Below are 24,040 nucleotides of genomic sequence, written 5' to 3' on the forward strand. Positions count from 1 at the left end.
CAATGCTCTCCAGGAGTTCAGGAGGGGATATTCCTAGCTCTGAGACGCAGAAGCTGGGACCTTCTGCATACAAAGCAGATGTTCTGCCATTAAGCTACAACCCTTCACCAATCATTTTAATTGGGCGAAGGAGCCAAATTTATTGGTAACACACATCCACCTGGTGATGAAAAAGCAAACATTACAACAGTGGTTCTCAAAGTGGGCAGGATTACCTGGGGGCCCTAAGAAGCAAGGGGGTAGCAGGAGGGTGTAAATGGAGGTGTTAATGATTATCAGACTTTGAAAAGCTGGCTTTACAGAATCAAGTGCATTCATTTTGTTGAATTAAACTGAGCAGTTGTAACTGAACGAATGTGCAGTTAATGATTACTGTTCTGAACTTTTTTGTGTTATTATCTTCCTTGGTGGGTCATGAAAACTGCTATTCTGAATAATGATTTGTACAGGGCAGGGTAAGGTATGGGGCACTAGGGATTAGTTTATGGAACCAAGGGGGTGGTGGCCTGAAAAGGTTTAGGAGCCACTGCATCAGGAGTTTGTGGAGGGGGGAGTAAGTAACAACCTCAATGAAGGGTGTAGAAGCCATAACGCACAAGAGAGAATGGAGGAATTGTTTCCATGCAAATTTTCAACTCCTTCATAAAACAATGGAAGAGAGTTCACCTCAAAAAGTATACCATAGAGCTGGAAGTTTCAGAAAATAGAACCAAAATGACCAAAAGGGTAGAGTGACTCCTCTATGAAAAAAGGTTGCAGTGTTGGAAGCTTTTTAGTTTAGAGAAAAGGCAAGGAAGAGGTGACATGATGGAAGCTTATTAAATTATGTGTGGCGTGGAGACTGTGGGTAGAGGGTCCTAATACTTGGACTCATGGTCATCCAATGAAGCTGAATGTTGCTGGAGTCAGGACATTTAAAAGAAAGTCATTCTTTGTGCAGTATGTATTTGACTGTGGAACTCAGTGCCACAAGAGGGGATTACCGTATATCCACCAACTTAGATGGCTTTAAAGCAGACAAATCCAAGGAGGAGGATAAGGCTATCAAGGGTTACTAGCCATAACAACTCTGTCTCCAAAGTCAGAGGCAGCAATGCTTCTGAATACCAGTTGCTGGAAACCACAGGAGGGGAAAGCTGCTCTTGTGCTTAGGTCCTGCTTGAAGGTCTACCACTAGGGTATCTGGGTGGCTACTGTGAAAACAGGATGCTGGATTAGATGGGCCATTGGCCTGATCCAGCACGGCTCTTCATATGTTCGATGAGGCTGAATAAATTGTTTCCACCCAACGCCACGCTAAATTGGAAATCAATCCAACTGCGCAACTCTTTCCCTACGTGAAAGATACATGAACCACTTTCCCAGTGACTTGTGAACTTTGCAAAGTCACTGGCAGAACCACAGAAGAGCTCCTTGTTCAATGAGAGAGCGCCATACTGAAAGGGCACATTAATTTGTCACACACCGTTGCCGACATGTCCTGTTCTCATCAGCGAGAATGCCGTCAACACAGCACATAAAGGGGAGAAAAGCACCTTGTCATTAGCGACCGTCATTTCCCGCCGACTCCAGTCATTCAGTGAGGTCACCAACATGCATCTGAAATCCATTGAGGAGGACAGCGACAGCACCCCCCTGAAGGGACTGGGAGTCTGTGGGGGTGAGCCGTTTGCAAAGAAGAGAACGGGAAGCAAGACACTTTTCCCGTCTGCTCCTGTGATCTGGGGTCACTGACAGTGCCCAAGAGTGCAGAAGGAATGAGACAGAGAGTGATACTTGAATTTTTTTCTTCCTCTAAAAAAAGAAGAAAAGTTCCCTTTGCAGGAAATGTTGGAGATGAGGATCCCAGCATGGAGCAAACTGAACCAGTTGAGACACTAAGCATTAGGCTGGGAGGGGGAGAGTCTGTGTTTGGAGTGGGGAGTGATTGGATAAGGTTGGTGGGAGACACTTTGAGCTCTAAATGTTGTTGGACTACAACTCCAATAATCTGCAGCCAGATTCTTTGGCTGTGATTCCTGCACTGAGGGATTGGACTAGATTGCCCTTTGAGTCCCTTCCAATTCTACAATCTATGAGACACTGGTGGTGCCATTATCAGAGATGGAGGTGCCTGAATGAGCCTTTAGATACAGCAGAAGAAAAGCTTGTGCCTTAGGGATAAACAGTCAGCATTTCAGTGTGGGATCATCAGGCTTGTTACAGGGGAAGCAAGTGGGCAACTTTTGGTGGGCATGCTAATTGTGTAGGAAAGATCACCACTCTGATGAAACGCAGGTGACCTCAACGTGTGTGTGTGTGTGTGTGTGTGAGAGAGAGAGAGAGAGAGAGAGAGAGAGAGAGAGAGAGAGAGCGCCAGCAGAGTGTAGTGGTGCACTTCCTCAAGTTCTCTCTCTTTACCAACAGAAAGGTGAGGCAAAAAGGCACAACCTGGTAAGTCATGCTAAACAGACATAAAAGACAAGTGTGGTGTAGTGGTTAGTGCTGGACTAGGATCTGAGAGACCAAAGTTTGAATCCCCACTCAGCCATGAAGCTCACTGGGTGACCTTGGGGCCAGGCACTCATTCTCACAGTGTTGTTGTGATTAAACGAGGAGAGGGAGGACCATGTGGGCCCCCTTGAGCTCCTGGAAAAATCCATCAATCAATCAATCAATCAATCAATCAATCAATATAGTGTCTGAGATAGTCGGGGGTGGGGAGCAGTAGTGCCATGATGGTAGGCATTAAGTCCAGGATCCACTTACTACAATAAATAGCATACATGCACGAACACACCCAAAATAGCAAGGCTGGCTCATCACACATTGAAATAAGTGGAATAATGTACATTGACATCTAAAAAATTTAAAGGGGAAAGGTTGTACCTTGGAAACAGAGCATCTGCTTTGCATGCAGAAGGTCTCAGCTTCAACCCTAGTGGTTTCTCCAAGTAGGGCTGGGAAAGACTCCCTGCCTGAAACACTGGAGAGTTGCTGCCAGTCAGTATAGGCAATAAAGGAAAGCAGTCTGTGGACAAACGCCGGCTCCCTCAGCCTGAAAAGAAAGATGAGCACTACACCCTATAGTCTCCTTTGGCTTGGCTTAACCGTCCAGGGATCCTTTATCTTTACCTTATGGGTAATATTGAACTAGATAGGAGTCTCTTCCACCTGAAGATGCCATTGGGGGTTGAACCTGGGACCTTCTGAATGCACAACAGATGCTCTACCTCTTCCCCAAATGGAAGGGCCTCTCATGCATTATTTGCTATAAATACTACCCTTTATTGTGAGGTGAATTTAATGACTATGCACTGCAAATGATCTATATTCTAGTCTTTGATTACACATGCACCAAATTGAAGTTTTCTGAGTGGTTTGGAAGTACTGTAATCATTTTCAAATGTACTGTGGTGGGTGTGGGTGTGCACGTTTCCTTGTGGGGTGGAGAAAGAGATGTACAAATGTCCCATTTGCAGATTGCCTCCCTGCCCAGTGACTGGGGTTGTTTCCAGCACGTAAACATTCCTAAGTCACGGAGGAAGCATCCCGGAAAGGAAATAGAGACCTCCCACACGGCACCAAGCTCAGCCCAAGTTCCTTTCAAGACAGACACTGACAATGCTCCCAAAAAGTTGATCAAGTCACCCACCAGCTATTAGATTGCTCAGAGGCCATTTCCCCAGACAAAGAATGTAAAGTGCTAGCAATAATTGCAGCACACTGAAAGGTCAAAATCCTCCAGACAGCAAGAATGGCAAAGATGCTTAATGGAGAGAAGCGGGAGAGGCACACAATCCAGACAATAGCGGGAGGAGAAAGGAATCACTAAAAAGCACAAGATGACAAGGAGAGAGGAGGATGTAAGGTGTGTTGAAAAGGTGGGGGTGGGGGGCGGGGAGAGAGAGAGAGAGACAGAGAAAGAGACTTTCTGAGAACTCCAGTAACTGTAAAGCGGCGAATGATGGTTCGGGGTGGGGAGAGAAAAGGGGTGTCATTATGGGCAATTTACTGGCTCAGGGGAAGGAAGGAAAGAAGGGAGGATGGGGAAGAGCTCATTTTGCACAAAGAGCTGTGGTGATTAGGAAGGAAGGTTTCATCATGAGGTTTTATTGTAAAATCACAGAGGAGGTAGAAACACTGGTACACCACATCAGGACTGAGAAAGACTGAAAGGCAGGAGTGATGGAAGGGACAAGGGCATCCTGAGGGTTATGACCACACAAGGGCAAGGAGGTGAAGGTTTTTATTGGCTGCCAGCCACGATGTGTATGTTCTGCCACCACAGTTGGAGGCAGCAATGTTTCTGAATGCCAGCAGCTGGAAACCACAGGGTGTGGGAGAGCTTTTGCACTCAGGTCCTGCTTGTGGGTTTCCCATAATGGGCTTGAGGGTTTCCCAAATGGCCACTGTGAGAACAGGAGGAGGCTGGACTAGATGGGCCACTGGCCTGATCCCATGTTTTTGTGACAGCATTGGGTTATCTAGCCCTCTCTCAATTTTATGATTAAGATATGGGATAGGAGGTACAACAAAAGCAGCAGAAGTAAGCTTCCCTTTGTGCCAAAGGGAGCCCTTGGGGATCAGAAAGTGGTGGCCTGGGCACTGTGTCACCAATTAAAGGCAGGGACTGCATGCAGTTTAAGCCAGGACCCTCACACACCATCTCAGAATCTATTTGGTCCAGTACTGTAATGCCATTATACTAAAAAGATAGGAAGCTGTCTCATGCTGAATCAGACCGTGGGTTTATCTAGCAGAGTGTTGTCCACAATGACTGCCCAATGTTCTCCAGGGTTTCAGCCAGGGGTCTCTCTCCAAGTCCCATCTGGAGATGACAGAAATTGAACCTGGGACCTTCTGCTTGCAAGGCAAGAAATTCCACCACTGAACTATTGTCCTTCCCCTAAGAATTCCAGGGCTCATGGTTGTGCAGAAAGTGCTGGCTTATATAGGAACACATGAAATTTCCTTATACCGAGTCAAACCATTGCTCCATCTAGCTCAGTATCATTTACAATGTCAGTGGCTTCCCAGGGTTTCAGGCAAAGGTGGATCTGTAACACTCCTGGGGGTGGGGAGAAGAGCTGTGAGAGGATTTTTTTTAGGGTGGAGGGAAACAGCTGGTACGGGAAGGATTGAAATCTCCCCCACTTTCTCTGCTGTAAAGTGAACTCTTGCTCAGGTTCACATTATACACAGTTGCAGGGTTGAGTGTGCAGCATCACTACCCCCAAAATAGCTGAACGTCTGGGTTTGCCAGCTGCTAAGCTGTGCAGGGATGCAACATACCCTTGGCAGGAAAAATAATCCAGAAGCAAGACGTGATTCCCCAAGGAGTGCCTGTGTGTTCCAAGACACAGCACACAACATTAATGTGCTACTGTAAAGCTGCAGCACTCTGTCTGTGAAATATTGTATTAACAGCCTCTGTAGCAGGCTAGTGGTGGAAGGGGAGGTGGTTCCATTTTCTTCTGTAAGAACAGAAGCAGAGTCCTGCTGGATCAGGCCAAAGGCTCACATAGTACAACCCTGTCTTCACAGTCGCCAACCAGATGCCCCAGTGGGAAACTAACAAGCACAGCCTGAGCGCTACCAAACTCTGCCTACTTGTACTTCCCAGCAAACAAGAGCCTTTTACAGTGGAGCTGTTTGATAGCCTTATTTATCCATCATGAATCTGTCTAATCACTCTTTTAAAGCCATCCAAGTTAGTGGCTGTCACTGCCACCATTTTTTAAAGTATGTTTTAACTGCTCTATAATGTTTTTCTTTTTAAATTGTGGATCCATTTGCAGCCCTGGGCTCTTTCAACAGGAAACAAACAAGCAAGCAAATCATAGCACTATTCTGAATAGCAGCACAAAGTTTTCCTACCTGTGGATGAAATTCTTCTTCTCTAAGTACTCCATAGCAGAGGAGATCTGGGTGGCCATGTAGAGGAGCACAACAGCATTCACCTCCTGCCTGTTGCAGTCCCGCAGGTAATCCAAGAGGTTTCCATATGTCATGAACTCGGTGATGATGTAAAACGGAGGCTCCCGTGTGCATACGCCTATGAAACATTTAAAAATGAACAAATTAGATTTTTAAAAAATTAATCCTGCTAAAGAAAGAAAAAAATAATTTGTGATTTGCAGTATTAATTCTGGGTTGTATCCATTGTTAGGCCACCTTCACACCATGCATTTAAAGCATTATATATACCACTGCAAACCTCTCCCACAAAGAATTGTGGCTTGTTAAGGGTGCTGAGACCCCTATTGGCCTCCCAAAACTACAGTTCTCAGTGTGGTTTAACAATCAATCCCTTTTCCTAGGGAACCCTTAATTTTCTGAAAGGAGCTCAAGGTGGTGTTTATGATTCTTCCCCCGCCCCCTTTCATTTAATGCCCACAACAAACCTGCAAGGTGGGTTAGGCTGAGAAGCAGTGACTAGCCCTACAGTTACCCAGTGAGCTTCATGGTTGTGTGGCAATATGAATACTGGTCTCTGTGGTCCTAGACTAACACTAACTACCACACCACACTGGCTAGGAGACCTACTGTCTGAAACCCTGATGAGCTGCTGCCAGCCAGTGTAGACAATACTTAACTAGATGGACCAAAGGTCTGACTGTGTAAGGCAGCATCCTATGACTAGGATGAATGATTTTTAAGCTAGAGGTAATGCATTCCTATGAGGAAGGGACCACAGCTCAGTAATAAAGCATCTGATTTGCATGCAAAAGGTCCCAGGGTTCAATTCCCAGCATCTCCAGGTACAGCTGGGAGAGTCTCCCTACCTGAAATCCTGGAGAGATGCTGCAAGTCAGTGTGGACAATACTGAGTTAGATGGTTCAAAGCTCTGACTTGAAATAAAACAGCTTTCTATGGTAAGAGAAGACAAAGTTTCCTCCAGAAGCTGGTTAAAGATGTCTAAGCTTTCTGGCCTTTTATATATTAAATAGAAGTATGAAGATTTAAACACACACAGACGCACAAACCTAACTCAGTTCAACTTTACAAAAAATTAATTGCCAGCTCCTGCCAGTGAATTGAAATGTCTCTCTGTGAAGCCTTGGTGTGGCTAAGTGGTTTATCTTCTCCTTAATGTCCTGTATTGCTGCGCAAGGCTTTGGTTTGAGTTGCCCTGCTTGGTATTTCTGACACTTACCCAGTAATTGCACCAAGTTTGGATGCTTGATCTCCTTCATTACCGCTGCTTCTTTCAAGAATTCTTCTACCTCCATAGTGTCCTCCTGCAGGAAAAGAGGGAAGGGGAGCACAGGGAGAGAGAGAATGATTTCAGCACATGGTCTAGATAATGGACTCGCTGGAAATTACAGTTGCACGAACAATAATAACCTCCGGTCTCAGGCTGTGGAATATCGATAACCTCAGGTTGCAGAAAATCGATAACCTCTGGTCTCAGGCTCTGGAGCATTGATAAACTCTGGCCTTATGTTGCATAATATTGATAACCTCTGGCCTCAGGCCTGCCCCTCAGTGCAGCAATGGGCTGTATCCAATCCTTGTCTGTGCATGGATTTACTTTTGCACAACTCTTATGTCATGGTCTGGTTGGACACAGAGGAATGGTGGGAGGAACCAGCTGGGGAACCCCCAAGGAAAGAAGGCTTAGAGCCCAGGGAGTGGTCAGAGGGAGAAGCCTGCAAAGAAGAGGTGTCGTAATCTGAAGAGGTAACCGGGCTTAGTGAGCTGGGAGTGTTTGTGGCAGAGAGAAGTTAAGAATCAGAAGCTGAATCTGGCGAGTGCAGAGACGAGTCAGGCTGGTGAAAAGCCATGGGTGTCTCCCCCTCCTGCTGTGACACGCTCACCCCCCCCCCCCAATCTTCCAGAACAAGGAGAGGTATGAAAAGAGAGGAGAGATTGGCTGTATGCAGGCGCAGTATCTGATTGCTTGGAAATAGCTCTGGAGAGAAGGAGACATAGATAGCTATGGGGAGGTGGGGACCTTCAGCCTCAGCAACTGATTCCATGGAATAAGACCCACCAGAAATTAGTCACTGCACTCATTAGGCTTGACACTCCACAATGTCTGTGGAGATCATGTTTTTGTTAACAAAGAGTTAACTCCAACTTTGGACTGTACGATTACTGAGCAGCATGCACTGGGACACTGTACTTTCCATCTCTCTCTTCCTCACAACTGTCCCTTAAATCTGGGGGTTTCCCCAATCCTCAGGAGCCAGTTTGGCGAGGATGCAGGGCATGCACGGGGTGGATGAGGGGGGAGGAGTTTCATCGCATGAGTGCAAATCTTTGCTGATGGAACAAGTGCATTGGATACCACCCTATATTTTGCTTGAAGCTTTTTTATTTTATATTTTGCTGGTATTGGGTTACTGAAGTTCCAGGAGACAATTTTATTCCCTATATCCAGATTAAACTCTCCCTTTATTTGTTTTGAAAAGGCCACGCAGGTACCATCCAGAGAATGGCTGAGCAATGTGGAAATCGATGCAACTTCAGAAACCGTCACCTTCCTCTGAAATATCAGAGGGGCTAATTTACATGCTGAGCCAGGGGTGGTGGTGGCTGGGTTAACTGGAATTTGGAGTAAGTAAAGAATCAATCTGTGGGCTCCTGGCTGATCCCCTGTGGAGAACCGCAAGTCCAGAGGCCAAATATGGCCCCCAGGCCTCTCTATCGGGCCCTCAGGACTTGCTTCAGGCCACACCTGAATGTGGAGGGTCTGTTAACCTATTAAGCTGCCAACAGACCTCCCCAATGAATTTGTTTAGTCAGTGTTCAAAGCCATCAAAACTAGTTTCCATCAGCACACCTTGATGAGTTAATGAAGTATTATATAAAAAGACACACTTTTGCCTGTCCAGATCTACTGACAAACAACTTCCCCAGGTGACCCCAAGTTTTAATATCATGGAGGAAAAAGGATCCCCTTCCTTGTTCTCTTTCCATGGAATTATGCATAACACAGATAAATTCCATAAACTGCTGCCGTCCCCACATTAATAATCTTTTCCCTCCTTGCTTCCTGCATCTTGTGTGAGACATGACACTTAAGGCTTGATTAGGTAGTCAATATTCGCAGAGGGAAGATGTATCAGTAGCTAAAAAAGTTCAGAGGCATATACCAGAGTGGAGAAATCTCTGGTCCTCTAGATTCCAGCTCCCATCATCCCTCCAGATGTCACTGGACTCCTGTTCCAACCATCCTTCCAGACATCAGTGGACTTCAACTCCCATCATCCCCAACCATGATGGTTACTGAACCTCATGGGAGTTGAGAGGGTGACATGGGGGGGTCAACAAGTTCACTGTTCCTGTCACATATAATCTACAAATACAAAATGAGGAAAACCCAGTGTGGTGTAGTGGTTAGAGTGTAAGACTAGGAATTGGGAAACCAGGATTTCAATCTCCCACTCGGCCATGAAGTTCTCTGGATGACCACTTGCCAGTCATCATCTCCCAACCGCACAGGGCTGTTGTGGAGATTAAGTGTGGAGAACTACATACACTGCCTTCCTGATCTGGAGATGCTTTAAAAAGTATTAAGAAGTATTAAGAGGGGCCTCATTGGCTTCAACCAAAATTCCATCTAGTCCAGTATCCGATTCGCTCCCCAATTGCTTGTCTCCAGCCATTAAAACTCAGTGGCACATTGCCTCTCTGGAAACCGTGGCTAACAGCACAAGCAGAATTCTTTAGCTGTGATTCCTGCATTGAAGGGGTCCGATTCCAACTATACAAGTCCAGAAGAGCTTCTGCCACAGAATTCTGCCCCCCTCAGAGTTTGCAATGGAACCCGAAACATGGAGAGAAAGTTTTGCATTTTAAAAGCCACTGCCTCTCTCTTTTTCCCCGCAGTGTCTTCCACCGCCACAGTTAAAATTGCATTATGATGTTATTAGCAGAAAGCCATCTCGGCTTGGCCTCACTCTGGAGTGAGGAAGGTACGGTTCCTGCTCAGCGGGGCGTAGAGTCCAAGATAAACAGAAGCTTGGGTGGCCAGAAGGTCATTTACAAAGCACGGCTGGGAGGAGGCTGTGCCTTTACAGACAATGCTGTTCTCTGTCCCTGGGCTTCTTTCTTTCTGGGCAGGAAAACAAAACATTGATGGGGGATAAGGCAGAAAATGGCAGAAGGGGATACTGGGAGGTGGGAAAATGGCACAGAGGCAGCACCACTGTGAAACGGAAAAGAAACCTTGGGATTTCAGATGCTAGGAAAAGGGGAGATCCAGCCCAATGCCACCTGCTTGCTGGAATTTCTCCTGCATAGGGGCTAGTAAAATGAATGAGAGCTACACTAGATTGAGGCCTCCCCTTTTTCAATGGGGCTTGCAAAGATTAATTTTTTAGTTGTTGTTGTTTAGTTGTTTAGTTGTGTCCGACTCTTCATGACCCCATGGACCAGAGCAAGCCAGGCACTCCTGTCTTCCACTGCCTCCCGCAGTTTGGTCAAACTCATGCTGGTGGCTTCGAGAAATTTTTTGGTACATCCCTGCATTCATACCTCACCTTCTTCCCCAAAGAGCTCAGGGTGGTGTACATAGTCGTCCCCGTCCCCCCCCCCCATTTAATCCCCACGACCACGTGAGGAAAGTTAGGCTGAGAGACAGTGACTGGCCCAAGGTCACACCCAGTGTGCTTCATGGCCAAGTGGGTGATTTGAACCCTGGTCTCCCAAGTCCTAGTCTGGTACTCTAATCACCACACTGTACCAACTCTAATTTGGTGTGAGAGTTTTTCTGCTAGAGGTGCTTGAATGTATCTGGCCAGCCCTGAGGACTAAAGATGTTCCTGTTCCCAGCTGCTAGGAATCACAAGTGGGGAGAGTGCTACCATTGCACTCAGGTCCCGGTTACAGGCTTCTGTTCCGAGGTATCTGGTTGATCACTGTGAGGACAGTATGCTGTACTAGATGAGCCTTTGGAACGATTCAGCTGGCAGGCCCGTCTTATGTTCTTAAAATCTGGCTCAGTGCTCATTTTGCTGTTCGGCATTTTCACCCCATCCATGTATTTGCTTCCAATTAGTTTGACTGGCAGCTGGCAGGTGACTTCCTCTCCCTAGCCAACAGAAACCGGGCTAATAAAAAGTAAGCAAGGATGATGTCTGAACGGTAAGGCGAAGGGTAAAAAAATAAGTCTGGCTATAAATCACACAGCCGAGAAACCTAGTGGTTAGTGCTGGCTGTGAAGAATCTTAGCTTCTAAACAAGTTTCTTGTCCTCAAGAATCTTCTTCAGAACTCTGGAGACATGTTGGCTAGGCATGCTAAATAAAGGTTCACAATCCAGGTTGGCTTTATAGCCTTTGAGCCTGGGAGTGGTGGTCAAGAGACAGAGTTCCCCCATGCTGTGATTTCCTGTCCTTCTACATTCTGTTTACTTAATAAGCCATTTATTTTCTTATAGAGAGAGGGTGTGAAAGGAATCTACATGAGGCTACCGACTGAGAACCTACAGAACAGAGTCCAGCTCTCATGAGCCCTACAATGCAGCTTCTCTTCTAGAGCTGGGCAAATCTATCAATTTTTGTTTCTCCTGGAATCACTCACCTCACCCCTTAGTTTTAAGTTCAGCTCTCCACATTTCCATGGCATTTTAGAGTCAAATATTAGCATTTTGCAAGCATTTCCCCCCCTATTACCATCCTCGTTGTCATTACCAGCTGGTCTCACAGTGGGTTGCAACAGCTTACAAGGAATGGGGAACTTCAGGAATGTGGCCCTCCAGCCTTCTCTATCTGGCCCTTAGGACTCTTCCTAGGCCACATCCCTTCCCTAAGTGCTTCTGTTTGTCCAGAATATGCTCTTGAATTGCAATGATGCCTAGAGACAATGCCCCTGAGACTCTGGACAAATAGAAACAACAGAGCATGTGCTTCTCCAGAGTCTTTACTATAGAGACATTCGTACTAGCCTCATCTTACCATTACTGCATAAGTACCCAGGGCACACAGGACAATTTTATACTTCCCTGCTGCTTTCAGATACCAACCCTGCTACAACATACGTTGCCAGATTCTGCACAGGAGTGCTCAAAATTCGTCGGATGATGACTAGTGCCACAAACTAGATATAATGAGCACTCGTATTAGAGTGCTCTATAGACTGATAGCTATAGTCTTATACAGGGGTACCTCGGGTTACTTACGCTTCAAGTTACATAAGCTTCAGGTTACAGACTCTGCTAACCCATAAATATTACCTTGGGTTAAGAACTTTGCTTCAGGATGAGAACAGAAATCATGCAGTGGCGGCGCAGTGGCAGCAGGAGGCCCCATTAGCTAAAGTGGTACCTCAGGTTAAGAACAGTTTCAGATTAAGAACAGACCTCCAGAACGAATTAAGTTCTTAACCCGAGGTACCACTGTATTATTATTATTATTATTATTACTATTACTACTACCTGTGCCTCACTAGCAGGTCCCAACAATTTATAATTCAGAACACTTAAAACGGATTACAACCACAGGAATGGGGTGGGCCCTGAAAACACACATCTCAGGTGTCAAAAAGTCAGGGTAAATAGGTGCTTCAGAAAGCTGTATAATGGAGGTGCTAGATGCACCACTATGGGGAGGAAATTCCACAACTTAGGGGCTATTACAAGGGAATGTCCTCCCCTGGGCTGCCACCCTCCCCCAAATTTCTGAGGGAGGTGAAACTACAAAAAGCCCCTCCCCCCACTGATCTTAACACTCATGAGGATCTGTAAGAAAGGAGGCAATATCTCAGATATTTGGGACCCGAGTCATATATTAAGTTTTTGCTATTTTCACTCCTGTATACATTGTTAGGCACACTTTGCCCAAATATACACATTTTTGTAAACATTTTGTAAACATTACCTTTCTGGAGAACCACACTGAAAATTTCAGAGAAGTGCAAATTCAGGAAAAAAAACCTTGCACCTGGTTTTGTTCATGGTTCCAGAAAGTGCAAATTAAAATGCAAACTGAATTGAGTTTCTCCTCCATCTTTATTCCCTTTCACCCTTTGCTGTGGAATTCTGACTTCCTGGTTTGTTCGTTTGTTTCATTTAAGCTGGTGAACATGGTTCTCCCCCTCCTTGTTTAATCCCCGCAAGAACCCTGTGAGGAGGGCTAGGGTGAGAGGAAGTGACTGGCCCAGGGTCACTCAGTGAGTTTCATGGCCAAGTGGGGATTTGAACCCTGGTCTCTCCCAGGTCCTAGTCAAAGATGCTAACCACTACACCACACTGCCTCTGCTTCTATGATGCAATGAAAAACCTCTTCCAGAATCTCTGTCTTAGCTCCTTGATGTACACCTCATTTTCCTCCTCTTCTAGGAAGACCACAGCATGCATGAAATATCAGGGGAAGCCTGACAGTAGCAATAATTTGTTTGTAAGCCTATTGGGCATGAAAAGATTCCAGGCTGACTGATCTTCAGCCTCCCACAAGGCTGGGGCTGGAAAGAGGCCGTGGCCAATGTCAGCTGCAGGATGGATGTCTCAAACGTGACCCTCCAGAGGCACCCAGGTGGGTCAGGCTGCTGGATTCAATCACATCACATCATCAGAGGAAATGGAGCAAGCGCCTGGTCAGATCTGTAGGACCACAGAAAGCCGGGGGGGGGGGGGAGAAATCAAGCTCTTGTGTGCTAAAACAATGGAGAGGCCTGGGATGATTTGCTTGTCTTGATGCAGGCAACAAAAGCTCTGCAAAAGGGGAATGGTTGTGGGGCAAAATATTCTGCAACCTGAGGCCAGAGGTTTTTGATGTTCCACAGCCTGAGGCCAGAGGTTTTCAATGTTTTCAGGTTGCAGAATATCAATAACCTCTGGTCTCTGACTGCAGTACATTGTAAACCTTTGGCCTCAAATCCTTGATCATCTTGGATGCCCTTCTCTGCACGTGTTCTACCTTGTCATTATCCTCCTTAAATTGTGGCACCCAGAACTGGACACATTACTCCAGGTGGGGTCTGACCAAAGCAGAATAAAGTTATTCTATTACTTCCCTTGATCTGGATACTTCTCTTGATGCAGCCTAAAATAGCATTAGCTTTTTATGCTGCTGCATCACACCATTAACTCATGTTAAGCTTGTGATCCACTAGGTCCTTTTTACATGTACTACTAGTAAGCCAGGTGTCCGCCGTCTTACAATTGATGGATCTTCCTGCCAGCCCAGAAGCTGACATTTGTCCCTACTGAAATTAATTTCTCTAGTTTGGAGCCACTTCTCCAATCAGTTAAAGTAATCTTGAATCCTGATTCTTTCTTCAGTGGCACTGCCTACCCCTCCCAGCTTGGTGTCATCTGCAAATTAGATGAACACCCCCTCAATTCCTTCCTCCAAGTCATTTATAAAGAGGTTGAACAACAATGGACCCAGGACAGAACCCTGTGACACCCCACTTGTCACTTTTGTCCAGGATGATGAGGAACCATGAGTGAGTACTCTTTGGATTTGGTCAGTCAACCAGCTAAAAATCCACCTAACATTTATCTCATCCAGTCCACATTTTATCAGCTTCTTCACAGGAATATCAGGGAGGACTTTGTCAAACGCCTTACTGAAATCAAGATAACTACAACTTGCATGCAGAAGATCCAGGTTTAATCTCTGGCATCCCCCCTTAAATTCCTTCTATTAATAACCATAAGAACTGGAATCTTACTTTACTTTGAAGAGAAGAGGAATATCAAAGGCTTAAAGCTCAGGCCTTGCATTCAGAAGGTCCCAGCAACCAGTGTCTGAGCACAGGAGCACTCTCCCCTTCTGAGGCTGACATGACCATGGGGCCACAGAGATGAAGAAGTCTAAGAGTTGCTGTATCAATTTGAAAACAACCCAAGCCAAATCTCTGGGTGTAGGCTGGCGGTTTCAATCAATTGTAGGCAAGTCCTAAAGGCTGAAATGCAATCTCAGAAGTTGGGGAAACTTTTGCAAAGTCAGAGAAGTTAGGTTCTAAATTGAGGATTGTCAGAAGGAGGTTCCCTTCCATTCTGCTCCGGGCAAATCAGGTTGTCAAATATCCTTGATCTTGATCTCTCTCTTTCTCTCTTGCCAAATGCAATGTGCTAATTGAAGTCTTACTTAATGGCCCTATGGAGCTCAACATTACTGAAGCACTGGACGGGGTCCCCCCAGCCCTCGTTTTTCCTCTCTGTAGGAACTACTTTGCCAAGATGCACTGAGTCGCTTCCAGCCACTTTGAAGCAGGATAATAAATAGGCTGCAGCAGGAATAATTCATCATGAGCGACGTCCGTTGAAACTACCAAGGCAGCCTCCTTCCCGTTATTATTTTAAGGTGTCGATCTTCTTTGCTGCGGGGGCAGGCACGGCGAGGGACGGAGGGAAGGGATGCCCAAAGTGCTTTGGAAACTCTTTTCTGGAAGACAAATTATACCTCTCAAGAGTTCTCCCTGCAAAGAGACCGCTAAGGGCCTGTCTCCCCCTGCTGGTGTCTAAAGACAGATATGAGGTGTTTTTAAAAAAAACAAAAAACAAAACACCACCCGGCATTCTCCACACCTTTGAAGAAGGAGCCCTAATCCTGCAGTCTAAGACTAGATTGACGGATTTAAGGAAGGTGGATTAGGAGCCCGCCTTTCAAGTGTGTTTTTAGCCATGCATAATTTCAGGCTCTGCACCTTTTTGGGGAGAGTTTCTCTGAGTGCTCTGATAGCTCTCCCTGCACAGAGAGAGAGGGGGAGAGGGAGAGAAAGAAAAAGCCGCTTTATATTATTTTAGTCCCAGCTTCCAGTCATCCTTCATTAAGTATTTATCTGGCGTTTAGGAATTGGCGGCGGAGCGTGGCAAAGTACCCGCTTTCGTCTCAGAAAAACAGGGAGATTTTACGATAGAATGCATAACTGAAACATCTAAGAGAAATCAGCTTCCCAGAGCAGGAAGAGGTGGTTTGAGGGAGGAGGGAAGTTACCCGTGGAAATGGCAAGCCTGCCCTCCACCACCCAAAAAAGCTACAAAGCAGCATGGCATGACTGGGATAGTGGTGGAGGCATATTTCTCACATGATTAAATTCTGCAATCCAGAACTGTGTCAAGGGCTGAAATATAGTGGGCATTTGGCATTGCAGACCAACAGGTCTAAAGAACTTGTGGGTATTCAGATTCCTTTCCTTTATCTGAACTGAAGATACTAGACCTGGGGAATCTGCTGCAACCTCCTCCTTTGCATAGTTTATGTGAAGTTGTTAGGAAACCCTCTATTCCCCTCACATATACTTGGGTTAAATGTTCCTAAAATGTATATATAAGTGATAATAACATATAAAGTGTGTTACACAGCTCCTGCTACCTTCCTTACAGACTCTCCCCGATGTTAAGTTCTGCAGTTCCAGCTCCCCATAGAAGCTCAGAGTGGTAGTGGTGGTGGTTTCATGACTGAGGGGTCTGATACTGCTTAAGATGTATAGCACAGACTGAGCCAAAGACTAACCATTTTCATTACACCATAAGAAGCACTTTGCAGAACAGATCCCATTCCATCAGATGCAGAGAACATAAGAAGAGCTTATGCTGAATCAGGCCAGTGGCCCATGTAGTCCAACATCCAATTTTCAGCAGCCAACCACATGTTCAGACAGAGCTTTGAAAACTAAGGAGCAGACAACGCTGACCACTGGGCAAACTAGATTCTAATTGCTGTCTCTCAATACATTCTGATGTATTATTACTTATTGTTTTTAACTAATTTGTTTTTATTGTTTATTGTTTCATATTTTATAAATATAAATATTTTATAAATATAAATTTTATAAATATGAAATATAGGGGTCGCGGGTGGCGCTGTGGGTAAAAGCCTCAGCGCCTAGGCCTTGCCGATCGAAAGGTCGGCGGTTTGAATCCCTGCGGCGGGGTGCGCTCCCGTTGTTCGGTCCCAGCGCCTGCCAACCTAGCAGTTCGAAAGCACCCCCGGGTGCAAGTAGATAAATAGGGACCGCTTACTAGCGGGAAGGTAAACGGCGTTCCGTGTGCGGCTCTGGCTCACCAGAGCAGCGATGTCACGCTGGCCACGTGACCCGGAAGTGTCTCCGGACAGCACTGGCCCCCGGCCTCTTGAGTGAGATGGGCGCACAACCCTAGAGTCTGTCAAGACTGGCCCGTACGGGCAGGGGTACCTTTACCTTTTTTATTTTATAAATATGTTATTAATGTTGCAAGCTCCTTTGAATCCTAATTTGAGAGAAAGGCAGGATACATATACATTAAATACTGCTGCTGCTACTGCTACTAATATATTGTGGAAGGCGTTCCCCATGAGGTGCACATTGTCATTCACTTTTTTGAAAGGAATTTGAAAACATTCCTATTTACCTAGTTGCATTTGATGACTGAAGAATACTGTTCCTGGTAACGCTGAGATTTCTGGATGAAAGTACAGTTTTGTTTTTTATTCTTTTAAAGTAAGTAAAACAACTGCCCAGGGAGCACAATGTATCTGTTAATGGAGGCTATATCTGCGGCAATCAGAAACGGAACATTTCTCTCCCCCCCTGCCCCCGAAGTCTTATAATCTGCATGGTTAGAACACTAGGTGTCACTGTCTGCATATGCTTTTAAAAAAGAATCCACAAAGCCAACTTGAGGAATTTGCTTCTCTAGGGGTACAAATCAGAGGTGGGGAAACAACTCAGCAGTTCAAATGCAAAAGAACATAAAAAGAGGGCCCAACTAGCCCAGCATCTTCTCACACTGGGTAACCAGATGCCTGCAGAGGAAACTTGCAGGAAGGATCTGAGCACAAGAGCACTCTCTCCCCTCCTGTTATTTCCAGAAACTGGTATCCAGGAACACTGCTGCCTCTGACAGTGGAGGTAGAGTGTAGAAACTATTTTAAATCTTCGAAAGCAATTAAAATAAACATGAAGATAAAACACAGGTCAACATTCTACATATCAGGGCTTTGCCTAAACAAAAATGTTTCTTCCACGCGCCCAAGAGAGAACAGTGAAGGTGCAAACCTTCTGACAGTGGAGGTGGAACATAGCAATCAGGGTGATCAGCCACTCATAGCCCTCTCCTCCACCAATTTGTCTAATCATCTTTTAAATCCATCCAGGTTGGTGGCCTTCACTGTTTCCTGTGGGAGCGAGTTCCATAGTTTAACTGTGCGCTGCTGTGTGAAGAAGTCCTTTCTTTTATTTGTCCTGAATCCTCCAACATTCAGCTGCATTGCATTCCCACAGGTATCACAAGAGAAGGAGAAAAACTACTCCCTAACCACTTTCTCCATGCTGTGCATAGTTTCATAAACTTCCATTATGTCACCTCTTTCTCACCCTTTCTCTAAACTAAAAAGTCCCAAATGCTGCAACCTTTCTTCATTAGGGGAGTCTGTACCTTTTTGGGCCTTCTAAGAGTGGTGAAGTTTTCCTCTTTAAAAGGGCAGTGGTTACGAAACAGAAGAGTGGTAGAAAGAGAGAAGAGAAGAAAAGGTTTCAGTACCTACCTTTAAGGTCTTCACCGCCACTGTGAGGTTATACTTCTTCCAGACACCTTCGTATACCTCGCCATACTGGCCCCCTCCAAGTTTGTGCTTCATGGTGATGTCCGTCCGTTCAATCTCCCACTTGTCATAGTTGGGGGACACACCATAGATTGTGGGTTTGTTGCGCTTGGGGGCCGGGTAGTGCAGAGTGGTGATCAGCCCATCTGCCACGGTCGAGTGATGGTGGACCAGCTCAGCCAAAGTGTTGAAGCGGCTCTCCGAAGACACGTAGAGCTGGGAGCAAAAGCAGAGAGGAAGAGAGAGTCACCACAACTCCATGTTGTTATTATGCTGCTGATTTACACAAAAATTGCATGTTTATTCATTTACATGGTACATATTTATACAGTTACTAGTTTATTATTGCTGTTTCAATCGCCATGGTCATATCAACCACAGATAAAATATATGCACTAATACAATATTAAAAATAACTTAAACCAAAATATATATTTGCATCAAAATATAGTTATAGTAATAGTAATAGTAATAATAAAACATCATCAAAAGGTTAGAAAAGATTGCAATATGAAAGGTTAAAGGAACCAATGCATTAAAATCATCAAATTAAATCTCTTAATTAAATCATCCAATTAAAACTTATTATCATAATTAATTTATTAATCACCTTCCAAACCACCATATCAAGGTGATTCACGTTTAAGATAATAAAAAAGTTAACAACTCACAAATGATGAACACTTTTTTTTTTTTAAGACTAAAACCCTAAGAAGTGAACATGCATGCTAAAAGACCCCTTTGTCTAGCTGTGAAAGCCTGTCAGAACAAAAATGTTTCCAAGAAGTACAGAGAGTGGGCCCCTGTCGTTTCTTGACAGAAATGTCATTTCACAGAACAGGAGCAGCCACACTAAAGGCCATGCTCAGAGTTACTGCAGAGACGTCTTCCGAGAGCTTTTGAACTTGCAGACTACAAGAATATATGGGGTGCATAAGGGATAAGGCAGTCTCTCAAGTTATTCCTAAAAGCTTTCCTACATATTTATATTTTTATCATACAGGCAATTAATATACTGACTTAGCAGTATATAAATATATTTATCAGTAAATAAAATAAATAAATATTCTTTTGTAAAAAAAAAAAAAGATTTGCATGCCGCAATTTAATAAAAGCAACAGCAACATCAGGGAGGTTTCAAGCAACTGTAATATAATAAAAGCTAACCACAAATTAAAACAGATTGCCAGCTAACTATTAAAGGAAAATGTTTTCCTGTAATTATCTGCATAAGGAAAGTTTTCAGTGAACGTTTGAAGGTTAATATAGAAGGCGCCTGCTTGAATCTCTCTGTTGGAAGAGCATTCCACAGGAGTGAGCCAATAATATCGAAGGCTCTGTTTCATATTGATGTCAGATGTGCTGCTCTGCAAATTCACTGGAAACTACCTTATGCTGAGTCGGATCACTGGATCAATCCAGCACAGGTTTGTCTACACTGACTGGCAGCAGCTCTTCTGGCATTTCAGTCAGGGAATATTCCCAGGTGCACCTGGAGATGCTGGGGACTGATCCTGGGGCCTTCTGCATGCAAAGCAGATGCTCTACCAGTGAACTAAAGTCCTTTCCTCTAAGAAGTATGTAAGATTCCAGTTCTCATAATTTTGAAAAAATAGGAAGCTGCCTTATTTCAAGTCAGACCATAGGTTCATCTAGCTCAGGGGTCTGCAACCCGCGGCTCCGGAGCCGCATGTGGCTCTTTTACACCTTTGCTGCGGCTCCGGGGCGGATACTAGTGAGGGGAGGAGGCGCATTGTGCGCCCTGACACTCCCCACTGTGGTGGGCGCTGTACTTGCTGTGACGTCGCATGGGGGCGGTGCATGCGTTAGTCACGCACCGTCCCGACGTCACCTTCCCGCCCGCTGTCAGATCGCGGCTCCGGAGATATATTTGTTTTAAATGTCGCAATGGTTTTGCGGCTCCCAGGTTTTTTCCCCCTTCGGAAACGGGTCCAAGTGGCTCTTTTTGTCTTAAAGGTTGCAGACCCCTGATCTAGCTCAATACTATCCACACTTGCCAGGGTTTCAGAGAGGGAACAATCCCAACCCTATGTGAAGACACCAGGGATTGAACCTGGGACCTTTCACAGATGCAAACAGATGCTCCACCTCTGAGCTACAGCCCTTCTAAAGCCCAGGTTCGATCCCATAAGCAATATATGAGCCTGGCATATATATCAGAGCTTGAAAACTGGGCAGACCACAAAGGAGACTGCCCCAAAAATGTTGTGCCAAGATTTTGAGCCAAGCAGACGACACTGGAGTGCATTTTTTCCATGGCCTCTCCCCTCCCCACCAGGCTTTTGCAAAAAGTAAACGTAAAAGTTTAAAGAAATGAAGTATCTCTCCCGTCTAGACCCCCATCAGATCCCACTTCTCAACTGATCCCACTTTTTGTTTAACAGTGCTGCCCCAATCCTGGACAAGCTGCATCAGAGAAAGCTTTTGGATTAGTAAGAAATCAATCTTTCAGCATGGCAGCACCACAACTTTGGAACACCCTGCCTGTTGACATCAGGCAGGTGTCTTTGCTATACTCTTTTCAATACCTCAGACAAAACATTTTGGTTTAGACAAGCCTGCCTAGATATGTAGAATGTTGACATGTGTTTTAATCTGATTTTTAGCTTGTGGTTGATTTTCATTATGTTTTACAAATAATTTTATTCTTTTATTCTTTTGTAAACTGCTTTGAGGTGGGTTTTTGTTATTGTTGTTCTTTTTACAATACCAAATTTTGTGAAATGAATAAAAAGGAATAAAAGAAAGCTGCCTTTGAACCAGTCCGGATATTTGCCCATCTGTCTATCTGTCTTTCATGCTACAAAGCTCTCTGATCCTTTAACTGGAGAGTTCAAGGACACAGCCCAGCCAGGCAAAAACACTTGGGGCAAAAGGCAAAAGGTAAAAGGTAATGGACCCCTGGGCAGTTAAGTCCAGTCGAAGGCGACTATGGGGTGTGGCGCTCATGTCACTTCAGGCTGAGGGAGCTGGCATTTGTCCACAAACAGCTTTCCAAGTCATGTGGCCAGGATGACTAAACTGCTACTGGCGCACGAAAGACCCTGACAAGTGCCAAGGTGCATGGAAATGTTATTTACCTTCCTGCTGCAGCGGTACCTATTTATCTACTTCCACTGGTGTGCTTTTGAACTGCTAGGTTGGCAGAAGCTGGGACAGAGCAACAGGAGCTCATCTCGTTGCGCAGATTCAAACTGACAACCTTCCGAACAACAAGCCCAAGAGGCTCAGTGGTTTAGACCATAGCACCACCTGCATCACCACTTGGGGTATAAAACAAGACCCTGGGGAGAGTTCTGAGCACTGGGCAGAAAGGCCTAGGGGGCTGAAAATATATTGATACAGTTGTAAGAACATAAGAAAAGCCTGCTGGATCAGGTCAATGGCTCATCTAGTCTAGCACCCTGATCTCAATGAAGCCAACTGGATGCCCCAACAGGAACCTACCAGTAGGACCTGAGTGCAGCAGCAACTCTACTCACTTGTGATTCCCAGAAACTGGTATTCAGAAGAAGTATACATACTGCCTCCAACCCGGGGGGGGGGGGGATATAAGAGCCCTACACCAGGTTCGGACCAATGGTCCATCAAGTCCAACATCCTGCTCTCACAGTGGCCAACCAAGAAGGCCATGGGAAACTCACAAGCAGGATCCAAACACAAGAGCACTCCAGTGGTTTCCAGCAACTGGCAATGAGAAGCATTTGTGCCTCCAACCATGGAGGCAGAGAATAACTACAGTGGCTAATAGCCATGCATTGCCCTCTCCTCCATGAATTTGTCACATCCTCTTTTAGAGCCATCAAAGTTGATGGCCACCACTGCCTCCTGTGGGAGTTAAGTGCTGCAGTTATTAACCTTGCACTGTGTGAATAAGTACTTTCATTTATCTTTCCTGAAACCTCCAACATTCAGCTTCACTGGCTGTCCACAAGTGCTAATGTTATAAGAGATGGAGACAGTGGCACAGTGTGGTTCTTTCTACATAGACACATACAGAGACACAACACCAAAGCTGTTGATCTAACTGGAAGAGCTTGTGAGATACTAAATTCTGCCAGCAAACTGAGAAATGAGACAGCAGACTTGGAAAGCCACAAAAGCCCAGACAGCAGGCGGGAAGGATTGCACCGTCTGTTCTCCCCACTACCATCTCCATCCCCCAGGGGACATATGATATATATTTTTTATCAAATGGCTGAAATTGATCGTTTAAGAACTAGGCCTGCTGAGACTCTTGGTGTCTTCTTCTCTTCCCTTCACAATAAAAGTAGGATGAAAATTCATAGATTCCTGGTGGTAAGCCAGTGGCTGTTCGCTTTAATGAAATCATCCTGCCGGTACCCATTCCCAATAATTCCAATTAAAACAGTTCCAGCGAGAGAAAAACTATTAACCTGCTTTGAGCAAATCTAAACTGATTATCATAGCGAGTATTGGTCATTCCTTGGCGCTGAGAGTGCTGCCAGACTAAACAGGGTGCCTTATCACAATGCTGGGGCAGGCTACAAGTGGCAGAACACCTTGTCGCTGATGCTGCTTTGCCTTATGTCAGCAGGAAGATCTAAATCTCTCCCCACAGAGATGTACTGGGCACCTTCACTGCTTAGTCTGTGTCCTGTGCTGAAGATATACCTCTTTACCCTGGTTCTTGTGACTGTAGTTTGTCGTAAAATATTTTCAGTACAGTGGTACCTTGGTTTACAACCATAATACATTCTGGAGGTCCGTTTGTAGACTGAAACAGGTTGTAATCCAAGGCATGCTTTCACCAATGGGGCCTCCAAAAAAAAAAACACATTCGTAATCCCCCCAAAATGGGTTTTAATCCAAAAAAAGGTTGCAAACTGGCACCTGCACTTCTGGGTTTGACGTGTTTGTAATCCAAAACTTATGCAAACCAAGATGTATGCAAATCAAGGTACCACTGTATTGTATTTTTAAATTGCTATAACCTGCCCTGGAACCTTATTGTGAAGGGCAGGTAAAAAAATAAATTATAATTATTACTAGTAATAAAAATAATAAAGGGGTACCTTTACCTTTTTTTAGTAATAAAAATAATAAAAACAACAATAAAACAACAAGTGCTCGTTTCTTTTTTTGACATCCTCAGAGGGTTTCAATTGAATAATAATAATAATAATAATAACAATAATAATAGATGCTATTTATTATTACAACATATTCAAAAAGTTGTTGTTGTTAAACCCCACATTTTCCCTTGATGGGACTCAAAGCAGCTTATAGTTAAAAGCAAGAACTGTAAAAACATAGAACAATAATAAAAACCAAACATTGATAGGAAATGAATACCCAAAGGTCATCTCGTCCAACCCCCTGCAATGCAGAAATCACAACTAGGCTCCCTGACAGATAGCCAGCCTCTGTTTAAAAACCTCAAGCGAAGGAGAATCCACCACCTTCCAAGGGAATTCACTCCATTGTTTAACACCTTTTACTGCCAGAGAGGTTTTCCTAATGTTTAGTTGGAATCTACTTCCTTGTCATTTGAATCCATTGGTTCAGGTCCTGCCCCCTGGAGCAGCAAAAAA

At 44.9% G+C, this 24,040-nt stretch overlaps 1 protein-coding gene across 3 annotated transcripts in view; it reads right to left on the reverse strand.

Moving 5' to 3' along the window:
* The window catches only part of ABL1 (ABL proto-oncogene 1, non-receptor tyrosine kinase), a 120,638-nt gene that overhangs the window by 16,617 nt on the left and 79,981 nt on the right, over positions 1-24,040 (reverse strand). For all 3 annotated transcript variants that reach the window (XM_028715823.2, XM_028715825.2, XM_028715824.2), the window contains exons 4-6: positions 18,408-18,680; positions 7,140-7,224; positions 5,860-6,037 (exon numbers count right to left, since the gene is read on the reverse strand). In XM_028715823.2, coding sequence (XP_028571656.1) covers positions 5,860-6,037; positions 7,140-7,224; positions 18,408-18,680 — 536 coding nt within the window. The remainder of the gene's footprint in view (positions 1-5,859; positions 6,038-7,139; positions 7,225-18,407; positions 18,681-24,040) is intronic.

The sequence above is a fragment of the Podarcis muralis genome, chromosome Z (assembly GCF_964188315.1).
Source record: "Podarcis muralis chromosome Z, rPodMur119.hap1.1, whole genome shotgun sequence".
Taxonomy (NCBI): domain Eukaryota; kingdom Metazoa; phylum Chordata; class Lepidosauria; order Squamata; family Lacertidae; genus Podarcis; species Podarcis muralis.